The sequence below is a fragment of the Cucurbita maxima genome, unplaced genomic scaffold (assembly GCF_002738345.1).
Source record: "Cucurbita maxima cultivar Rimu unplaced genomic scaffold, Cmax_1.0 Cma_Scf00025, whole genome shotgun sequence".
NCBI lineage: Eukaryota > Viridiplantae > Streptophyta > Magnoliopsida > Cucurbitales > Cucurbitaceae > Cucurbita > Cucurbita maxima.
In genome coordinates this window covers 2855091-2876639 of record NW_019272041.1, presented here as the reverse complement: position 1 = coordinate 2876639, position 21549 = coordinate 2855091, and the positions used below count along the sequence as shown (strand labels likewise).

The 21549-nt window shown below is 35.2% G+C and overlaps 4 protein-coding genes across 6 annotated transcripts; 2 read left to right on the top strand and 2 right to left on the bottom strand.

Annotated features, from left to right (window-relative positions):
* The first annotated feature begins 352 nt into the window (after positions 1–352).
* LOC111498283 (small RNA-binding protein 11, chloroplastic-like) lies at positions 353–3116 on the top strand. The gene is made up of 4 exons (XM_023149406.1): positions 353–647; positions 2335–2403; positions 2490–2596; positions 2665–3116. Exons 1-4 carry the CDS (start codon positions 527–529, stop codon positions 2770–2772), a joined length of 405 nt encoding a protein of 134 aa, XP_023005174.1. The 5' UTR covers positions 353–526; the 3' UTR covers positions 2773–3116.
* Positions 3117–3801: 685 nt separating this feature from the next.
* Positions 3802–6917, bottom strand: LOC111498280 (IAA-amino acid hydrolase ILR1-like 3). The gene is made up of 5 exons (XM_023149404.1): positions 6421–6917; positions 6087–6212; positions 5693–6007; positions 4503–4631; positions 3802–4349 (listed from the first exon to the last, which is right to left on the bottom strand). Exons 1-5 carry the CDS (start codon positions 6772–6774, stop codon positions 3969–3971), a joined length of 1305 nt encoding a protein of 434 aa, XP_023005172.1. The 5' UTR covers positions 6775–6917; the 3' UTR covers positions 3802–3968.
* Positions 6918–7143: 226 nt separating this feature from the next.
* Positions 7144–10273, bottom strand: LOC111498279 (uncharacterized protein At5g41620). The gene is made up of 4 exons (XM_023149403.1): positions 10070–10273; positions 9404–9892; positions 8966–9088; positions 7144–8812 (listed from the first exon to the last, which is right to left on the bottom strand). Exons 2-4 carry the CDS (start codon positions 9869–9871, stop codon positions 7427–7429), a joined length of 1977 nt encoding a protein of 658 aa, XP_023005171.1. The 5' UTR covers positions 9872–9892; positions 10070–10273; the 3' UTR covers positions 7144–7426.
* A 3803-nt stretch (positions 10274–14076) lies between these two features.
* Positions 14077–19063, top strand: LOC111498764 (lysosomal Pro-X carboxypeptidase). 3 transcript variants are annotated; one of them, XR_002720864.1, is made up of 12 exons: positions 14077–14553; positions 14681–14870; positions 16582–16715; positions 17106–17218; positions 17300–17420; positions 17529–17684; positions 17899–18054; positions 18162–18241; positions 18325–18374; positions 18472–18624; positions 18710–18793; positions 18969–19063. XR_002720864.1 is itself a non-coding variant. In XM_023150126.1 (11 exons), the coding sequence occupies exons 1-10, from the start codon at positions 14179–14181 to the stop codon at positions 18600–18602; spliced, it is 1506 nt and encodes a 501-aa protein (XP_023005894.1). In that variant the 5' UTR covers positions 14077–14178; the 3' UTR covers positions 18603–18624; positions 18710–18914. The 3 variants fall into 3 exon arrangements, 2 of the variants coding, with proteins under 2 accessions (XP_023005894.1, XP_023005895.1); XM_023150126.1 differs by lacking the exon at positions 18969–19063 and having other exon boundaries at positions 18710–18914; XM_023150127.1 differs by lacking the exon at positions 18969–19063 and having other exon boundaries at positions 18696–18914.
* Positions 19064–21549: the final 2486 nt, after the last annotated feature.

Sequence of the window (21549 nt, the reverse complement as noted above, 5' to 3'; positions counted from 1 at the left end):
CTGTAATTTATATGTTGCCCAAATATTATGAAATATACTATTTTATTATGTTTTTTTTTACCCTTTCTTTTTTATAAAGATTATATTAAAAAATGAAAAGTTTACCGTAACTATTTTTAAAAGAATAATAAATGAAAAAAAATTACCAACTCGATCAATTCTTAAAATATAATTTTAATTTATGTTTAATAGATAATGAATTAAACAAATATATAAACCTTAAAAGTAGAGACTTATTACAAATTTTTTAAAAATAAAAGAATAAAAAAAATATTAGAAAGCCTAAATTTGTAATTTCATATTTTTTAATTAATTATTATTCGGATTTAAGAAAAGAGGGCCGATTCGGGTTACAAGTAAATTTCAGCCTCACTGGGCTCGACCCAGAATGCGGCAGAATTGGGCTTCGAATCTTTTATACGACCACTCGTCGCCGTCGCTTCTCCAGTCCAACCTCCGGCCGCCATTTTTTCATCTCTCTTTACTCGAAGACACAAGGGCATAGGTTCACTCTGGTACTACTACTATGGCGGCAATCAGAAAAGCGATGGCGATTTCCTCCAATCGTTGTGTTCTTCCCTCTGTATTTACTCCGCCGTCTCGTCTCATCTCGTTCAGAGGCATAGCTTCGAAGCTTTTTGTTGGAGGTAAGCTCAACATTCCTTCTCTCTATTCTTCTGTTAATTTTTCAGTTCATCATTTCCACCTACTGTTGCAGTCTATGTTTCATAATTGAAATTGCAATTTTTGCTGCGAGTTCCTCTGTTCCGTGAATTGAACCAACTGTGTAGCTTGCACGAGAGACTGTGAATTGTTCGGATGTCTCTGTGATGTCCGTACGTTATGTTTGTAAAATATACTTGTTTTGATCTTACTACTGAAAGTATGGCTGGGTAAACGTGGATTTCTGTATTAATTTACTTCAGGAAACCAAGATCGTGGAAAACTCTAGAGAAACTTTTTATATTGATACTCATTCCAAAATTGATATCTGTTCTATATATTATAAAGGATAGACATCTTATGAATACGGATACTTAATATGATTTATCTTTAGCAATTATGCCCGAACTGATTTGCCACTTGCTGTAATTCACACAGCATTCATGATCATTTTAAAGCTATCGACCCAAGCTTTGGAGAAATTGGATATGAAGGGAGTTTTCATTGCTTCTAGACTTTTAGTGGCTTCTCATCTATAGTATTTTCCAGGAAATTCAAATATGTGTAGGCGCAGACCACCCATCTAGAATCAATTGTTTGTATTTCTTTGTATGATCCTTGCTTTTGTTATTTCATTTTTTTTTCCCCAAAGGAACCATGGTCCTTTTGCTTAGATCGTTCCATTTTTCAGTCCTGAAGATGGAAGAGAACACTGTTTCTTCGTCGAGCTTCAATTGTTAATTCCTCCTCAAATCTGTAAATTTGTTTCCATAATTTATTGAAAGCTTCAGCATTCACATGCTTGTGTCCTAGAATTTTCTCCATTCTTTTTTGAGTTTGCTACAATTTCTTCAATCTTCATAAACTATTACAGCTTCTCTTCTTCCATGAGCCTGAACTCTCTAAATCTATCTGCAATTGTATTGAAGACATACTTTGATTGCTATTACTCATTGTACTTGACCACCAAAACCAACCACGCAGCACCGTAAAGCGCTAGAAGTAGAAGCTTTCTTAAATTCTCATAAGAAGATAACCTAGTGTCCAAGAATGCATATGCAGCTTTTACAAATCTAGGACGTATAAGGTTCTTTAAGTTCAAAATAATCTGTTGTGGATATCATTTATGGGTGATCTACACCTAGAGAGACCAAGAATGTACATACAGCTTAAGCTTAACCTTGATCGTGGTAAACGGTTAGTGTGTTCTTGTTCTGCCGGACTGCCCACATCAACTTGTTTTGTAGTGGGATTTCTGGATTTTCAAGGAACTTACCCAATATTTATCCCCCTTTCATTGTTAACTTTTGATCTCAAGTTTCTTTCCCATTCGGGAAGATTCTCACATGTCACATGGTGTGAGATCCCACATCTGTTGGGGAGGAGAATGAAACATCTTTTGTAAGGGTGTGGACCTCCCTAGCAGATGCGTTTTAAAAACTTTGATGGGAAGTCCGAAAGAAAAGGTTCAAATAAGACAATATCTGCTAGCGGTAGGGTTAGGCTGTTACACATAGATTAATAGAATTGTTTCCTATTATTGTGAGAAGGAATAGAATCATTTGTCTATACCAATGCCCTTGAAATTTTTGCTATTGACTTTTTATCAGTCTACTTATTACAACTCCTTATTCCATATGGAAATCCTCTTTCTTGAATATTTTGCTATAGGACTTTCATTTTACACCTCGGACAAAGGACTGTCGGAAGCCTTTTCTCAATATGGTCAGGTTGTTGAAGGTGAATTCCATTCAAATACTTCAGCTTTCATGTCTAACCATGGCAATTTAGTTTCATGGAGCATAACACAACTTTCTCAATTCCAGCTAAAGTTGTGATGGACAGAGTATCTGATAAGTCAAAGGGATTCGGATTCGTCACCTTTGCATCTGAAGACGAAGCTCATACAGCTCTGACCGAGATGAACGGAAAGGTCTGCACTTTTCTCTATTTCATTACTTTTAATCTTAGAAATCTAAGTCTTATCGTTATTCGTTGCAGTCTTTGAACGGAAGGGTTATTTTCGTGGACTATGCAAAACCGACGTCCAATTTTCGTGGTGGAATTCCGATAGCGAGAGGACCTCCTGAGGAGAAAACTGATGAATGATTGCTCATAAAACTTCACGCTCGGTCGTTTATCAAAAGAAATTAGCTGAAAAGGGAATGAACAACCCATGTAGATGTGCATAAAAAGTGTGGTTCAGACATGTTTCAGCAATTTGCTTTATGCCAGAGACGTAAAAGGCTACAGGAAAAAAGGTCAGCTTGCAGGAATCTTTAAAATTCGATGAAATTAGACAAACAGATTGATTTTTTATAGTATTTTAAGTTTGCTTCTTATTTGTTAAGTATCTAATTAGCCGCAGTTAAACTGATATTCAGACATTTTTCCATGTATTTCTTAGTTTTCTGGTTGCCATATTGTGATAGTAATCTTTCTTTTCGCAGCAATTGTCCGTTAGTCTCATGGTTTTGTTTGAAATCTCATCGTGGTTTTCACTTCCAAATATCTAATATAGTCCTTAAACTTTAAGGATCTTCCATAACTTAGATAAATGTAATAATAAAAATCTATTAGATGCATAATTAAAATTTTGTAATTTGTTTTGGATATAAGAAAAGTTCCTCAATCGAATTTTTTTCTTATCAATATAGAATAATACTCATCTCGTCGTTAAAATATTTGAACCCTTTCCAGAAACAATTTGTAATTGATGACCTATGTTATTTACAAAAGTGACAATTTGTAATTGATGACCTATGTTATTTACAAAAGTGACGCGTCCCCTAAGCTAGACGCTTCACCTACTTGACCTCAGAGAGAATAGTTGCTCTAGCCCTAGTCAGAGAATGGTTGCTCTAGCCCTAGTCTGACTCTCTGTAGTTTCGTAGGACGAATGAATTGACTTCGTACAATTTGGTTAGTTGAATTGCTGGGGGATTTTGCATTTTTGCTTTTTGAAAAAGAATCAGTTTTGTTTGTTACAGTAACGGTATAAGTTCCATTGTTAATAAGTATTGTCTTTTTTAGACTTTTGCTTCGGGATTCTCTTTTAAGGTTTTAGAAGGCGTATGCTAAGAAAAGGTTTTTACACCTTTATAAGGAATGCTTTGTTACCCGAACCATGCATCTTTCTGCTACTATCTGAGCCCGGCTCATAGAGCCTCATGATTTATTTATAGCAAATCCAAATTTCAGACGAGGAATATAAATTCATCTACAAGGCGATGCATTACTCTGTCAAAGCCCCCATTAGTACAACAGTGCCAGACAAATGGGCAAACAACTTCGACTGAAGTTCCCTAATTACTGCGCACAGATTGGCCATCCAGATAAGAAATTGCAACGGCAGCATGAAGAGCAGATCCAACTGGAAGAACTTTCTCATCTAGCACAATGTATGGCGAGTGCAGTTGAATCCCAGATTTCATCGATTCATTCTTTGCTCCGATCATGAAGAACGCAGCAGGCATCTTCTGAGCGTAGAAGCTGAAGTCCTCGGCTGCCATAAACATCGGAAGAAGACGCACATTTGATTCCCCTCCGAGCAAATGTTCTCCCACCTTCTTTGCGTGGCTGTACAATGCTTCATCGTTGACAGTTGCAGGGTACGCCCTCGACTTTTCTTCCATGAAGTCGACGGTGGCATTGCACTGATGCACGGCTGATTGAAACTCTATGACCTGGTGGGATCATCCCCGTAAGCCAACACAGTTTCTTGCATCATAATTCCTAAACTCACTCATTCTTTTTTCCTTTTATTGTTCAATGTCGATGAAAAGTCCATTGATTCATAAAGAACTCAATTCTATTTAGGAACTTAAGTGGGAGGGTACCTCTTTAATTCTTTGCTGGAGGTAGGACAATCCTTCCACAGTCATGCTTCGGAACGTACCACCAAATGTTACAGTTTCCGGGATCACGTTTCCTGCTTGACCACCCTTAACGAACCCCACGGTGATCACCTACCAAAAAAGATGATGGTTACTCTTCAATTTCATAATGTTCCAAGAAGTCATCCTAAATTGCTAGCTAACAGTAGAGAACAACATTACACAATGAGTATCGGTTACTTTTAATCTACTTTTAGAGTTAAAGAGAACCATTGTTGATTATCGAAAAGTTATTAAATCGTCTTTAGTTGATAAGATCACCCTAAAAAATTCTTATTAAACTGTAGTAGTCCAAACCTACAGCGAGTAGATATTGTCATTTTTGAGCTTTCCTTAGCAAGCTAGTCCAAACCTACGGCTAATAGATATTGTCATCTTTGAGCTTTCCTTAGCGAGCTTCCCCTCCAGATTTCTATAACACGTATGCTAGAGAGAGGTACCCATACCTTTATAAAAAATGTTTCGTTTCTCTCTCCAACCGATGTTGAATCTCACAATCCACCCTCTTCAGGTCCCAACTTCCTTGCTGCGGTGTTTGGCTTTGATACTATTTGTAACCGCCCAACCCCACCACTAGCCAATATTATCCTCTTTAGGTTTTCTGTTTCAGGGGATTCCCCTCAAGGTTTTTAAAACGTAGTCTCCTAGGGAGAGGTTTTCACACCCTTATAAAGAATATTTTGTTCCTCTCTCCAACTTATATGTGATCTTACAATCCATCCCCCTTCGGATCCCAACGTCCTCGCTAGCGTTCTCGTCGGCACACCGTCCGGTGTCTAGCTCTAATACCATTTGTAACAGTCGAAGTCCACCGCTAGCAAATATTGTCCTCCTTGGACTTTCCCCTCAGGGTTTTCAAAACGGTCTGCTAGGGAGAGGTTTCTACACCCTTATAAAGAATGCTTCTTTTCCCTCTCCAACGAGGTGGGATCTCAAGTAAAAAGGCAATTTTAGTCATCGATAACCACTTGGGAAGACACGTCTCAAGCTAAGCATACACTTAATTTCCAACCTACCTATGTAGTTTTTTGACAGTCGACTGTTTCTCAACCATTTCACAATACATAACTTCAAGATTATAATCTATTTCAAGTTCATCTTTCATCAATGAAATATAATAAAGATAAGATTACCCTGGATTCAAGAGGATCTGTTTCTCGAGAAATTATGTGTTGGAGAGAGATGATAGCCAAGGACATAGCAAGAACAGGATCTTTAGCTTTATGAGGCATGGCAGCATGACCACCACTTCCTTGAATAGTAGCCAAAAACCTACCACTACCAGCCATAAATGGACCAGCCCTTGAACCAATTGTCCCTATTGGCAAATCTGGTGCAACATGTAACCCAAATATGCCCTGGAACTTGTCCAGAGCACCCTCTTTTAACATATGGTAAGCTCCTGCAGCTCCCTCTTCCCCAGGTTGGAAAACAAGCTTCACTGTGCCCTTTCACAATTTTCAAACACATTCCAAAATGAATCATATCAATCCAAGAAACAGAAAGAAAATGAATGTATATTACTACCTTGAGCTCATTTCTTCTCTGTTGAAGTAACTTAGCAGCTCCAAGAAGCATTGTGACATGAACATCATGGCCACAGGCGTGCATTTTGCCATCGTTCTTGCTCTTATGCTCCCATTCAACCATTTCCTATACAACATGTGATATTGCTACAGCCATGTTCAGATTTCAGACTTGAAAACAAAGGAATTCATCAATGTTTTCATCTAGTTAGAAAGAATCGAAAACCTAATTTTAATCCCAATTTCAAGTGGAACAAATTAGGGTTCTTCCAGTTCTCAATCCCCAAATTCAAGGCAGATTCGAAAAAGTGTTATCGATATTAACGGAGAGAAACCTGGATTGGTAGAGCATCCATATCGGCCCTAAGAGCGAACCATGGCTGCGCACCTGATCCAATGGAGGCGACGATTCCGGTCTTCGCGATGGGCCAAGTGAAATTAACCCCAAGAGATTCAAGCTCTGTTCGGATGAATTCACTCGTCTCGAATTCCTGGAACGAGAGCTCTGGATTCTCGTGCAGCTTCCTCCGCGACCTAACCAACCAATCAAAAAACTCCGGAGTTCTTGCCGATTCCAAAAGCTCCGAAGTTAGATGTTCCATCTCCAATGGCGGCTCGGTTTCCTTCCCCGATGATACACAGAATGAAAATAATACGAAAAATAACGCCCAGAGAAACATTCGTTCCATGAGAGAGAAGCGCTGGTTCTTCCTGCAATCAAATCGGCTATTGATTTCGCATAATCGATGAAAAAATCGCACCAAATTTCAACTATTTCTTTTTTGAAGATATTCTAAACCAGAAAAATTATTCGTTGTATATTCATTGTGTTCGTTGGAATTCATTTAATTTAATATCCTGACGCAACATCTGACATCTTTTTCAGAAAATTAATAGCCAAAAAAAAGTACTGTTCATTATTGCTACAAATGACATTTGGTCATTATCATATCAATTTTTTTCTTCGTTGAAAAACATTTACGATGATTTCAGAAAATTTGTTAATTTTTGGAGCAAAGTTTGATCATAAAAATTTGAACATTCTCTGTACAAAATCCTGACAACAAAAAAGCTCTTCAATGGTTGAAAATTACTCAAAGAACACACCATCTTCAACATGATCCAGTTCCAGATGGGCTGGGGAAACAAGCAAAAATAAGAACGAAAATGAATTCAAAGCGTTTCTTTTTCTACAGAAATCTTACAAAACATGGGCTGTCTTCTATTTCACAATATATATATCTACTGGGATTGGATTGGATTGGCAGCCGCCTTGAGAGCTTTTGAGCAGCGGGCTGCTGCAACTTTGTAGCAGCTCTCGTTGTTGCCATGGTTATATTATTATTTGTACTTCCTTGAACTTAGACCACCTTCGCCTCTAACCTCCATCAGCCTAGACTTCAAGCCATTGCCTTGCACCATGGAATCTGCAAGTTCTCTAGAGGGTCGTGCTTGTTCCCACAGCCGTGTCGGGCTGGCAGTGACTTTCATTGAACCGAGCCTCGACCCGGATAAGATTTGGTCTCGGAGGTTCTTCGATGAATTGTATCCTTGATATTGATCTCCATAAGCTAGTTTCTCCAGTACTGAGCTTCTTTCCCAATCTAAAACATGATGATGATGATGATGATCCCCTGAAATTGGAAGGTTTTCAGCTTGGTTTCCTCCCCATTCCTCTCCCTCGGAAATGCTTCTTTGTAAGGATGTGCTTTTTCTCGAACCCTTCTTAGATGTCGATTTTCTCGACTTGAGTTCATCGTCGATCGAAGGCCTCCTTGAATCAAGAGGAATGCCAGAAGAATGAATCCAGTCATAGCTTTTGTTGTTGTCCATGTTTAATTCTATTGAGTGAAGATCACTCTCAGCCAAATCTTCTTCACATTCTACTCCGTCTACAACTTCCCCTTCTTCCTTTTCCTCGCTTTGAAACGAATGAACCCCGTTTTTGTTTCGGTATGCTGCAAATTTCACTTCGTTCGAGTCCTTCGATCCGAACTCTTTTTCTTTAGCTCTTTTGATACCCAAGAACGCCTCGAGTTGATTCCTCAGTTTATCAACTGCAGCGTTTTTGTCGTCGAGATCGGTATCTATATGAGCTTGTTCGTCACGCAGCACAGCAGCTATTCGCTTCATTTCTCTTTCTTTATTGACATTCTCACAAAGTTTAGCAGATTCTTTCTGCATTTCCTCGACTTTTAGCTTTTCGTCCCCGACATCGTTTGCTAAGTCATCACATACTTGCTCCATAATTTCCCTTGCTCTCTTTTCACTCTCGAGTTCTTTGACCACTTTCAGAAGTGTTGACTTTGTCTCAGCAAGTTCTCGTCCAAGCTTCTTGTTCAAGCTCTCGAACCTTCTTCGAAGTTTCCTTTCGACTTCGAGCTCTCCAGCCACAGATTCAATAGCTGCCTCCACAACTTCTTGCTCCTTGCTCTTCCATGCTTCCTTCTCTTCAGCAAAGCACCTCATCAGATAGCTTATGTCATTCTGCTCATATCTTTGCTCTTGGACAAGCTGATTGACCTGCAATCGAGCCCTCTCTAGCTCAGCGTGTAAGGCCGAGATTAAGGACATGCTCGTGGAAGGACGATCTTCATGTCCCCAAACACGGTTAATGATTTTGAGAAGCTCCTTAGAAGTTGTCAACGCATTACTAACATCCTTCAGCCGTGTCCTAACACCGACATTCGATGCAATTGGAGTTTGGATCCTCGATCTTGTCTCGATCTATATGACAAACATCAAACTATCATACATGAACTTGCCTTTTCGCCATTGGTATAAAACGAATCCGATGATAAGCTTAATGGATCACTAGGGAATTGTCATACAAGATATCAAACAAAGATGTACGGATAAAGCACCTAATACACAGCATACCTCCATCAAGCTAGCATTGCTCACAGAATCAAGAACTCCAACGCCATGATCAGCAAGCTTTGGCCTCTGAGACATGGACGGAGTTCTTCGACAGCGACTGCCTGTTCCGGAGCGATCCGCTCTCTACAAAAGTATAAACCAGAATCCTGAAGAACATACGTGATAGATACAAATACCATTTCCATATCTAAATCCAACAGATCACAGGAAAGGAACAATACAATGTTAGATCATATTGAGTAGGAAAAGCCTTTCATCTAAGCCCCACATGTCCATCTCCTCCATTAATTTGTATCCCAAGACCAAAGAATTGAACCAAATAGAAATAGTTCTCTCAAACAACAAACAGAGTTCTACATATTTAATGCAGAAAATCAGATCAACCAAACAAAAGTAAAGAACCCAATTGAGAAAAGAGGGAAAAGAGCAGAAACCCACCTCGGAAACAGGGCTATGCGACGGATCGGAGAGATGGGGAGGCAAAGAGCCAGAATGAACTGAGCGTGTCGTTTTCTCTCTGCCCTTCATTTCCTTTCTTGATTTCCTCTCCTCCAAGGCCAGACCCTCCTTCACCCTTGTCGATGGCAACTCATTCATCTCCCACAGCGTCGCCGCCAGCTTCCTCGCTGACACCGGAGCTTGCTTGGACCGGCCACTGGCGCACTGATGAAGCTCGTAATTGGGGGACTCAGTGGAACGAAATGCAGAAGCAGGGGATCTCGATCGTGAGGTCATAAGCCTCCATGAAGGCAATGGAGTTGAGGATCCAGCCCTTTTACCCACCAGAATGGCTCGCTTAAACCTGTAATTTTGAAGAATTGAAGATGAGGAAGAAGCGGATGAGGAACAGCCTCGTTTTCTGATTTTCCCTGGAATTAATTCCGCCGCGAGATTCTGCCTTGGCATCGTCAGCTAGAACGGCAAGATCTGTAATATGATCAAACAAGCGAGAATCAGACACAGATTACCCTAAAATCCTCCTTACCTTGATCACTTGAATGAAAAAGCAAAAGAGTTCATAAAATCAATTGAAAAAAAGCATAGAAACAATTAATCTTTTCTTTTCTTTTTCTTTTCCATATCAACTTTTTCGCTTCACTGTACCCTTTCAAATCATAGCAGAGCCACAATCCAGAGCAAAGCTAACTTGGGTTTATGTATGAACACTGAAATACGAAGTTTAAAAGAAATCCCACGAAGAAACTGCGAGTATTATAGAAGAAGGAAGCAATTAAAATAGAGCGTAATACAGACTGTAAGCTAGAAGAAGAAGAACAAGATAAAGGAGACCATAGGGTAAAATGAAGGCTGAACGGAGAGAGATGTGTGGAATCCGCTGCGGTCGGGACCAGGTACGCTCGAGAACGTGGCGTAATTGATTAGGGTAGCAACCAAAAAAAAAAAAAACATTGAATTTAAAAATGTCTTTCAATGCAACGGCGTCGTTTCGATATTTCGGATTCTGTGGTTAAAAAATGGGGAATTTCAAAAGAAGGGAGTTGTTTAAGAAAGCAAAAGGAATGGATATTGTATATACTAAATTATTATATTTACGTGATTACGTGACATTCCAGATGGGATGGAGAGGAAAACGAAGTAGGGTTTGAGAACATTTCTCTAGCATTACGTAACAAGCTAGAGCGAATAATATGAACTAGTGGTGAGGTTAGACAATTGTAAATGGTATAGAGTCAAACATGAAACATTCTTTATAAAGGTGTGATTTTTTTTTTTTTTTTGTAGCAAACGTGTTTTAAAACCGTGAGACTAACGTTGATACATAATGGGTCAAAGTAGACAATATCTGTTATAGGTGGGTTTAAGCTATTATAAATTACCAATTATTTTTTGATCGGAGAGTAGATAGAAAATCGTGAACAATGTACGTCTTCAAAATCCTTTAGAAAAAAATTCAAAATTAAATGCAATATTGATAATTTTGCATTATAAAAGGAAAAAAATCTAACAATTTATAGACATTTGTAGGTGTTCTTAGCACCAAACCAAACAAAACGTGAAACGTAATTTAGTCACTTAAGTCCAATGTATGGACTATTAACCCGTGAACCGCTCTTGATTTGGTTTAATAGTACGTAGGTTCGTATTAAAACGATAACAATAATAATTGAATGTGTTTTTTTAGGAAATTTTTGGCGGGTAGATAATGACATGTTTGGAAGGCAAAATCACCGACCAATTAAATGTGGTTTGAAGAGAAAATCTGTGACCGTATAGATTGTCTTACTAGGAAACATACCCCCACCCCATTGTCCACTTTTTTTTCTGTCTTTTTTATTTTGTTAAAAACCAAATTTATTCTCAATGTTTTTTTTACTGTTTAAATAAATAGTTACTATTATTTTTTATTTTATTTTGTAACATCGACATACATTTTTTTAATTTATAAGTTTATTAGACACAAAATTGAAAGTATATAGATCAGTTAATTTTTTAATATGTTAAAAATTTGTTCAGTGACCAAATAGGCACTGACTTAAAAAATCTACGATATTATTCACTCTTGACATTGATTCTCGTTGCTATATTTTTAGTTTCACCATGTCTCATATCACTCGGGATAGTTGTCCTTACTTCAATCATAATCTTCATCTTTTCGTTGCTAAGTTTAATTTGGAATCCTAACCCTTAGATGTTATGGTCAGTGGTGGTTGGTCCGTCGTAATGTTTTAAATACAAATTTAAATTGACATTAATAGAATGACTATGATTAATGAAATAAAAAATAGAGTTAGGGTTTTGGGATAATAGTGGTCTAATGATAATTGCAGGTGGTCTAGGCAATAATTAAGGACACTTCAATTCCATGCAACTTCCTTCTATTTCTCATTAATTTACCATTTTTTTAAATAAAAATTACTTTTTTTTCCCCAGAATTTATTATTATATTCTTTCAAATCGCAAAATCTTGTGAGTCAAAATTTAGTACCCACGCTATGTTTCAACCAGCAGTGAAATCATCATGGTAACTTGCTAGGTTTTGTAGGTTTTCGAGGAAAAAGTAAAAGGATAAACAAAACTTACTAAAGAAATTACCGTTCACTATTTCATCGTCACCGTTAAAATCATTTCGAAGTAGAGTTAATTTAACATTTACATCGAAACATGATATAAAGTATTCGTTGTCTTTTTCTATCTACATATCAAGTGTGCCAATTGATAATGATGTTACAATTTCTTATTATATATATATGTATAATAAGAATTAATGAGATGTCCGAGTAAATATGAAATATATTTTAAAGAGAGTAATTTTGAGGATAAGATAACTAAAAAAGAGTTCAAATAATTGAAAGTCAGATAAATTTTTGTTGTTTTTTTTTTTTTTTAAATTTAAAAACGTGGCTTAAAAATTATTCAACCACTTACGTTTCTAGTGGGTGGCTACTCAATTATTTATAGCCCATCAAAATTTAATATAAATAAAGGAAAAAAAAAAAAAAAAAACCAAATAAGTGTAAATAACTAAATAAGAGCATTTTATTGTACTATCCTAAAATCAATATAAATTTCAAATTTTCTCACTTAAATGCCAACTCAATTAAATTATATATTATTTTTATTTTATTTATAAGACTATGAGTCTATTTATTTGGGATAGTGGACCTTCGCGAATCACTATTTATACACACGTATATTACTTTAAATGAATTAACTAGTCTAAAATAAATATTGAACTATTTTCTAATTCATGGTATTTAATAAGATTTTAAAAAATATATGAATCTAAAAAAAATATCGAAAAAATAATTATTAGTGAAAATAATGGCACATGCCACCTAGCCTAGTAGCCTTTTTAGCTAGCCCTAACAAAATTCATTAAAGAATTAATCTCTGGATCGTTAGTTGTTTCATGCATCAAAAAAATTTAATGCCACAAAAGAAAAAATTTAATTTCACTCTTCATATATACTTAAAAATATATATAATTTTTTTTATGGATTTTTAACTATATAGACTTCAAATAAGTCACACCCATTAAAAATAATTTTCTTTAAAAAAAATAATAATAATAACTTTACTTCTTTTCTTTTCTTTTTTAAAGTTATTTATTTATTTGAAAGAGGAGCAACTTCATCAAGAAAAGCGGCGTGGGCTTCATGGACCAAAACTATACTTTTTTTTTGCTATATTATATTCAACAGCCAGTCGGGAAAGGAAGCGAGCCCACATTATATATATATATATATATATATATATAATATAGTCAATTTCTAAATATAATAATTTTTTTTTATATAATTTGGCTTGCTTTTTGAAGATATATTTAAAATTAGATAAAAAAAAAAGAAGGAAAATTATACGTATAAATAGTATTTATAAATTTAATTTTAATGGAGGGAACCCAAGTTTTTTTTTTTTTTTTTAAATTTTATTTTACTTGAATAGTCTCTAATTTGACGTAATTGTCTATTTAACCCATAATTAAAAAAAAAATTATTTATAATTTTATTGAAAAAGAGAAATAAGATTAAAATATAAAAATAAAGTTAAGTTTATATGGTTTTTTTTAATCTAAAATTTAAATATATTTTTAAAAATTAAACCATGTTTTTTTAAACTAAAAATTGAAAAAGTAGTTTTCAAAATTTTGTTATTGTTTTTGAAATTTGACTAAAAATTCAAATATATATTTTAAAAATAATAATAATAAAAATAAAAATTTCAAGAACCAAATTTCCAATGATTGAAAGTGGCTCATACTCTCAAGGTGGGCCAGCTCTTCTTTTCCATTAATCTTTCCATTTGGGTCCACCTCTCCTCTAAATCTGTCAACCAAGAAATTATACAAAATATGATTATTTTGACTTCTTTCCTTTTATAATATAAATAATTAATTTGACTTATTCCTCTATTAATATTTGAGTATATATATAATTATATTTGTATCATATACAATTAAAAAATAATAATTATTAATTAAAATTTGATGTTTTGATTTTTGAGTGAGGGGTTGAATAAATCTACTAGTTGTTAGTTTTTTTTTTAAACAATTTTGGATGTAATAAAATAAAAAAAATTATAATTTTATTGGTAGATGAATCCAAGATTAGAGATGTATTAAAGGATATAAAATGATAGAGAGGCGGGCAGAATCCAAATGAAGACCGAACTCCAACAATCTTTTATGCTCGTCCGCACATGGCAGTTGGCGCATAAAATCCAAACTCCACACAACTTCACTCTCTGCAACAATGGCGTCTACATCCACTTCCCTTTCACTTTTCCTCTTCCTTTTCCTCCATTTCTCTTCTTCCTTTTCCAAAACTTCCTCTCTCTTCTCTTCTTCCTTCCTCCTCCGCTCTCAAAATCCCCCAATCGATTCCCTCCGCCACTACCGCACCGCCTTCTTCACTCAGATCCTCGACCACTTCAACTTCAATCCTCAAAGCTACCAATCCTTCCAGCAGAGGTATCTCATCAACGACACCTATTGGGGAGGCGCTGCTGAGAACGCTCCGATCTTTGTCTACACCGGCAACGAAGGTAACATCGAATGGTTCGCACAGAACACCGGTTTCATTCTCGAATCCGCTCCAAAATTCCGCGCGCTTGTCGTGTTCATCGAGGTGAGGATTCGAGTTTGCCCTAATTTATTCGCTCTTCTTAAAATCAGTATCGATTGCTGTTCGATTTATCTGGATATGTATGGATTCGCGAAGGAGTATGAAATTGATTGTTGTTGTGGTGTTGCAGCATAGGTTTTACGGGAAATCGATTCCGTTTGGGGGAGATGAAGATGTGGCTAATAGGAATTCTAGTACGCTTGGATTTTTAAGCTCGACGCAGGCGCTGGCGGATTATGCAACTCTGATAACTGATTTCAAGAGGAATTTGACGGCGATTGATTCGCCGGTTGTGGTGTTTGGAGGTTCCTATGGAGGAAGTAAGTCACTCGCTATTCTTCAACTTTCAATTTCTTGATTTCTTCGTCGCCATTTTTTTTTTTTTTAAATGCTTAATTTCTATTTCTTGTAGTTAAAGGTTTTAGGAGATGGTTTGGTTCGAATTAAAGAAAAAAAATAGGGTTGGTATTGGTTCATCGTCCTATTTGATAATAATAATTTTTTAAAATTTGTGTTTATTTTACTATTTCTCTACCATTGTTTTTATATTTCTTAAAGAAAATTATTATTGGTGTTAAAATTATTTATACTTTAGGAAGGCGTGTAATTGGGGTATGGACCGGAATGGGTCCCCGGACCCCACAACTCGGCCCTATGCACGTTCTATTGCTATTCTGTCTACAAAATTTCCCACCATTTTTTTATTGGGATTTGAGCGCCCCCGGAAATTCAAAATTAGAATTATTTCCTTTTAATGCTTCAGGAATCTATCATTTCAATTACTTATTTTAAGTAATTCATAATTTAAAATGTTAATTTCTCTCATCATCTTCATTTAAATACTAAATTTGTTGAGAATCTCCCTTGAAAACTATCTTAATTAACTATCTTAAATACAAATTTAGGCTACAAGAAAAGATTCTCTTCCTCCTACACTGCCTCTATTCCCATCTTAAGTAAGGATTGAGATTTTTTTTTCCAAACTATTTATTTAAATATTCTACTATTTATTGCGTTGTTGGAGGATGAAAGTCCCATGTGGACTAATTTAGAGAATGATTATGAATTTATAATAAAAAAAAATAGTATCTCCTTTGATATGAGACTTTTTGGGAAGCCCAAAGCAAAGTCATGAGAGCTTATGCTCAAAGTGGACAATATTATACCATTCTGGAGAGTTGTGTTCATCTACTTGGTATCAAGGCTATGTCCTAGACTTAGTCATGCTAATAGATTGGTAAATCCTCAAATTTCGAACAACTCCAAAAAAAAAAAAAAGTCGAGCCTCGATTAAGGGGAGATGTACTTTGTTCGAGGGGTTTGTCGATGTCAACCCCGCAATGCCTAATCTAGTTCCTCTTAAGCTTTTGGTCCATTGGATTCTTCCACATGCTCTAGAATACAAATATTGGTCCATCATCTTGTGTTTGAGTGATGGGAGACATGCCTACGGTGAATCAATTGATATGTCTAGAACAAGTTCGTCTAACTAATTCATGATTATTGATGTTGCAACATTGAAGAGACATTGTTGACGTTTTTTAATTCCAAATTTGATGTTGAATTACAAAGCCTTGCGAGCATCTAGTCTTGTTACCTTGCAATGTTGTCAATGTAACCATCTAAGCACGTTCCATCCTAAGATTATTGTCCTACAACCTCACTATAGCTATTTCATTTGCATCATCATGGAACCTTGGAATTGATATGCTAACCAAAGTAAGTTAATCTAGCTCTCTTAATGGCTTGGTTGTTTGTCGTTACTCAGAGTGAAAATTAACATGTCTACTTCCAGCTATAGCTCATTGTTACCGTGATAGGTTCATCAATAGTGGTAATCCAGACAACACTACTACATCCTATAAGCTGATAGTGCACTCACTCTCAGTTGAGTTAGTATAGTTCGGTGTGTTCGACCACATAAATATTGATAACTTTATATGTTTTGTATTTATTTTTGTTTACGTAGATTTATATAAACTATAATAGTGATTATGATAAAATAATAATGGTTTTTGGTGGGTAATGCAGTGCTGGCAGCATGGTTTAGATTGAAATACCCCCACGTCGCCATCGGAGCTGTAGCATCATCGGCTCCCATTCTCCAGTTTGAAAACATTACTTCACCTTATTCCTTCAACAATATCATCACCCAAGATTTCAAGGTCTCTCTCTCTTTTACTTTTCTTTTTTAATTGTTTTTTTTTCCACACATATTGGAATATTATGAAAAATGAAAATCAAAACCTTAATTTAATTTTATAAAGTCTCGTATTATAAAGAATGAAACATGAAACGTGATTATTTAATAATATAATATCACATGGAGGAAGGTTGAAAGCAAAAGTCTATAATTAAAATAATCTTTGAAGATGTAAGCAAGGACAACCTCACATGCCTTGTGTTTTCTTTGTTTAAAGCAATCAAATTAACAAGAAGATTACGACACACAAAACAATAATAAACAACAACAATGACCACTTTATAAATTACTATTATTATAATAAAAAAAACCACTTTATAAATTTTGTAATTTTATAATTTATTTTTTACAGAGTGAGAGTCAGAATTGTTACAGAGTGATTAAGGGGTCGTGGCAGCAGATTGACATGGTTGCAAACCAACCAGGAGGGCCCCAGTTGCTTCGCAATTCTTTCAAATTTTGCAAGTTAGTCCTTTCCTTTTCCCTCTCTTTTCAATTCTACTTCGATAATAATTTAATTTGCAGAAATTATTCAAATTAATCCAGACCGGCAGACTCCCAATCGATTCAAAATTGGCTGTACACTGCCATTTTGTACACGGCAATGACCGATTATCCCACGCCATCTAATTTTTTAAACCCGTTGCCAGCTTATCCGGTAAAACAGGTCAGATAATTCCTTTATTTCACTATTTTTTAAAAATCTAAATAAATAATGTAATTTTCTGTAAATATTTAATATGACCGAATAAGCTGTGGGGAAGGGATGGTGCAGATGTGCAAGGCGATTGACGATCCCACGACTGGGAACGACACGTTTGCAAAGTTGTACGGTGCAGCTAACGTCTACTATAACTACAGTGGGACTGCCACGTGTTTTGATCTGGACGATGATTCGGATCCTCACGATCTTGGAGATTGGACTTGGCAGGTATTTCTAAATTCTAAATTTTAAAAAAGTGCTAAAATTGATTGAGAATGAGATTTCACGCAACCTGTAACGTAAAAGTTTAGATTAATTTTCAGTGATTTCGTTTCAGAAGAAGAAGGCCCATGCCCATTTCTGGACAAGCCCTAATAGCTTAGCTTCCAAAATTATTGGAAAGAATTGGATAATCCAAGTATGTGTTAAATTGAAAATGTAGGCTTGTACGGAGTTAATATTGCCAACAGGGGCTAACACAGAAGATAGCATATTTCCAGCTTCAACATGGCACTATGCAGATCGAGTCCATTACTGCAAAAGTTTATTTGACGTGGAGCCTCGCCGTTTTTGGATCACCACACACTTTGGCGGCTTTGTAATTTCTCTCTTCTTTCTTCTTTCAATCTTTCCATCTATCATTTTAGCTGATTTTACGTGTTTTTTTAAGCTTGAATTTTGAGTCATTATCAGTATATGATGCAGAATATTGAGAGAGTTTTGAAGAGGTTTGGAAGCAACATAATTTTCTTCAATGGATTGAGAGATCCTTGGAGTGGTGGAGGGTACTTTCTCTCCTCATATTCATATCACCTTCCCTTTTATTTGGTTAATATTTTGAATATGCTTGTTTTGATGCTTCCTTCAGGGTCCTGAAAAACATATCCTCAAGTATAATAGCTATTGTGGCAAAAGAAGGTTGGGCCCCCTAAACTTCTAATGTTTTTATTTTAATTATTAAATTATTGCATTGTCAAGAAGAAACCCAAACAATATAGATTGGTAAATGTAACAGGAGCTCATCATGTAGACTTGAGATTCTCAGATTCCAATGATCCAAAATGGCTGAAAGATGTGAGAAAGCAGGAACTCAACATCATTCAGGATTGGCTTTCCCAGTATTACCTGGACTTAGCCCAATATTAATCTCATTGGGCCTATTACACTGGTAACCTTCTAATACCAAAGGACGAGCAATTTGATATACTATTTAGTATCCATCCATTTTGACATGAACAGACTGTATTGGATAGAAAACTTGATGGAGAAGCATCAACTATTGCACTTGATTTGGAAGGAGAAATTTAAACTGATGTGGCTTCAATAACCCGCTCCAGGTAAATAAAAATATTCTTGCTTGGTGTATGTTAACATGGGTTTTTTTTTTTTTTTTTGCACCATCCCTTACTCCCAACAAGTTGTTATTATTACAATTGTTTATGTTTTTAAATTTGGATTATTTTTTTTTCTTGTATTTTTAGTACATGATAATTGTATTTTTATAATACACAGAGATGGACTTGATGGTGAGGGTGCTAGGTTATACCCAAATGACATGGTGCACCCATGGATCAATATTATAAATGACTTAATTACGTTTCTGGCCCCAACTTAACGTACAACTTTCTGTGAAATAGTAGGAGTGTGCAAGAATTGAATTGTGTCGAGGAAATCATTTGGATCCATCAATAACTCAAGCAACTTATATAGAGTTTAAACTGACAGGTATCTAATAATATTTTCTTCTTTCTCCTGGTAGAAGATTCCCTAGTTTGGGTTCCCTAGTTTAGGTTTACCCGATAGGTATATCCCTATCAAAGTCACCTAAATTAAGCTATTTTAGTAATGATCTTTTTTTCAAGAAAATGAAAAGAAAAATAAGAACAGTTCAAAATTAATAACAAAGTTTTTTTTTTTTAGATTCCACAAGGAAAAAAAAAAAAAAAAGTGTCATGAAGCAACTATACTCGAGTCAAATCACTTTTAATTTGTTAACGACGCATTTGGTCAACTATTTCAATCCCATTTTATGGCTACTTTTTATATTGCAATCATTAGGTAGGTATCATTCTTTTAATCAAATCTAAAACTACTAAGATTTTGTTCTTTACATTGATCATTCAAAATACCCTTCCCAACATCTACTCTCTAATCATCACCATTTTTTATAACAATTTAAGCTACGATTAGCGAATATCGTCAATTTTGGCTTGTAACGTATTATCGTTAGTCTCATAATTTTAATCATCAACTATACTATGATCCCTAGAATTTATTCCACAAATATTTTGATATTTCTTTTAGTTATATTGGATATTTCATAATAATTTGTTCTCCCCGACTTAACGTAATATGAAGATACCTATAGCAAAACGAACCGACACTAAATGAAACAACTATTAATACACGAATTAATTAAATTTCACGAAACCACTTATTTGGAAGAATTTGCTTTTGTGAAAGTGACTTTTGAAGTAGTTATCATTTTTATCACTCTTCATATCTTTCTCCCAAGTTAGGCCAAAGATTAGGACAACCTCTCTTTGCTTCTTCTTCTTTTTCTTCATAAAATTATATTAAAAAAAAAAATCAATTTTGTGGCATCTTACCCCTATAAACCCTTTATTATCTTCCACTCACATTTGGTCGGGTTCCAAACGATCTCGTCTTATCCATCACATCATTTTGTTGATTAAATATACAACCAAGACTTCGTTCCCCCCGTAAGATCAATATCACAACCAATATTCTCAGAAAGGAGATTTTGAGATATCGGTAGTTGTCCGGTCGTACCCAGAGCTAGTTTCTTTATGAATATGCAAATTAAGACCTTTCAAATCTCCACACCTACTTGTCTCGTTACGAGTGCTAGGACCAATCAAATCTACCGTCGATTTGATTTAAATTTGGTTATGGAGTTCATTAAAGATTTCAACCTGATTTTTATTTGGTTTATTCTAAATATATAAGAGGTGAAAATTACATAAATCAAATATGGAATAATATATATTAAATTTTTATTCTAAATATATTGAGAATTGACAAAAGAGGGAAAAAGTGCAAAATCAATTGGTCACATGCAATGGGACCAGTTCCTCACTTTCCTTTAATTATCAGAATGGTTCCCGCTTCATCACAGCCCCACATCATAAACACTTACAAATCCACTGTTCACCACGTGTCAGGAATCCAATAGCCCATTCGCCACTAATTTTAACTAACAAAACTACTTTATTTATTATTCTTCTTCTTATTATTATTATTTTTACATTTTTGTAAGGAAATTTTGCACAAATATTTTTAAAGCATAGACCTCATTTCGCAGACGATATCGGTGTTTGCTCGATCTTCGAGTTACGTTTGAGAAAAATGTTTTCGAAAACGTGAGTGAGTAACTATTGAAAACAGTTTAAAAAAAATCAATGTTATAAACTAAAAGTGAAAAAACAACAACGACTTTGATAACATATAACTCGAGTAGGAAAAATTAACAATTAGTCACATCCCCTTATAGTACATATAAAGCATTTTAGTCATGACAGGTGTAGACATGATTTTGGTAATAAATCATATACCCCGTATTGACATAACAAGAATAGTAAAGACCTATCTAACATGAAAGCAAGTAAAAGGGGTATGAAATGGGCATGCGACCATGTACAATACGTTTTGGACAAACATGATCGAGACCTTCGACAATTTAGATTAATTTAAACATGTTTATTATTATATTAATTGACTAAGCTCACTCAAAAACATCATATAAGAACCTAATTATTTTAATTTGTTGTAAATTTTATATTCCAAATGTTTGATTAGTGGAATCATCATTGGATCTTGATTCATTACCCTTAGCCCACAACTAATCTGCCTTGACTTCTTCCATTCAATTCATACAAACCTCTAAACCCTAATCCTTTTCTTTTCTTTTTCTTTTTCTTTTTCTTTTTCTTTTTAATCTCAAAACCCTAATTTTCTTACTATCAAATGGGTTTCCAAGAATCCATCTCCATGAAGAAATATGTCAGTATTTTTTAATTTAATAGTAAGAAATATTAGTATTTTATAAATAAAAAAAGAACAATAATTTATG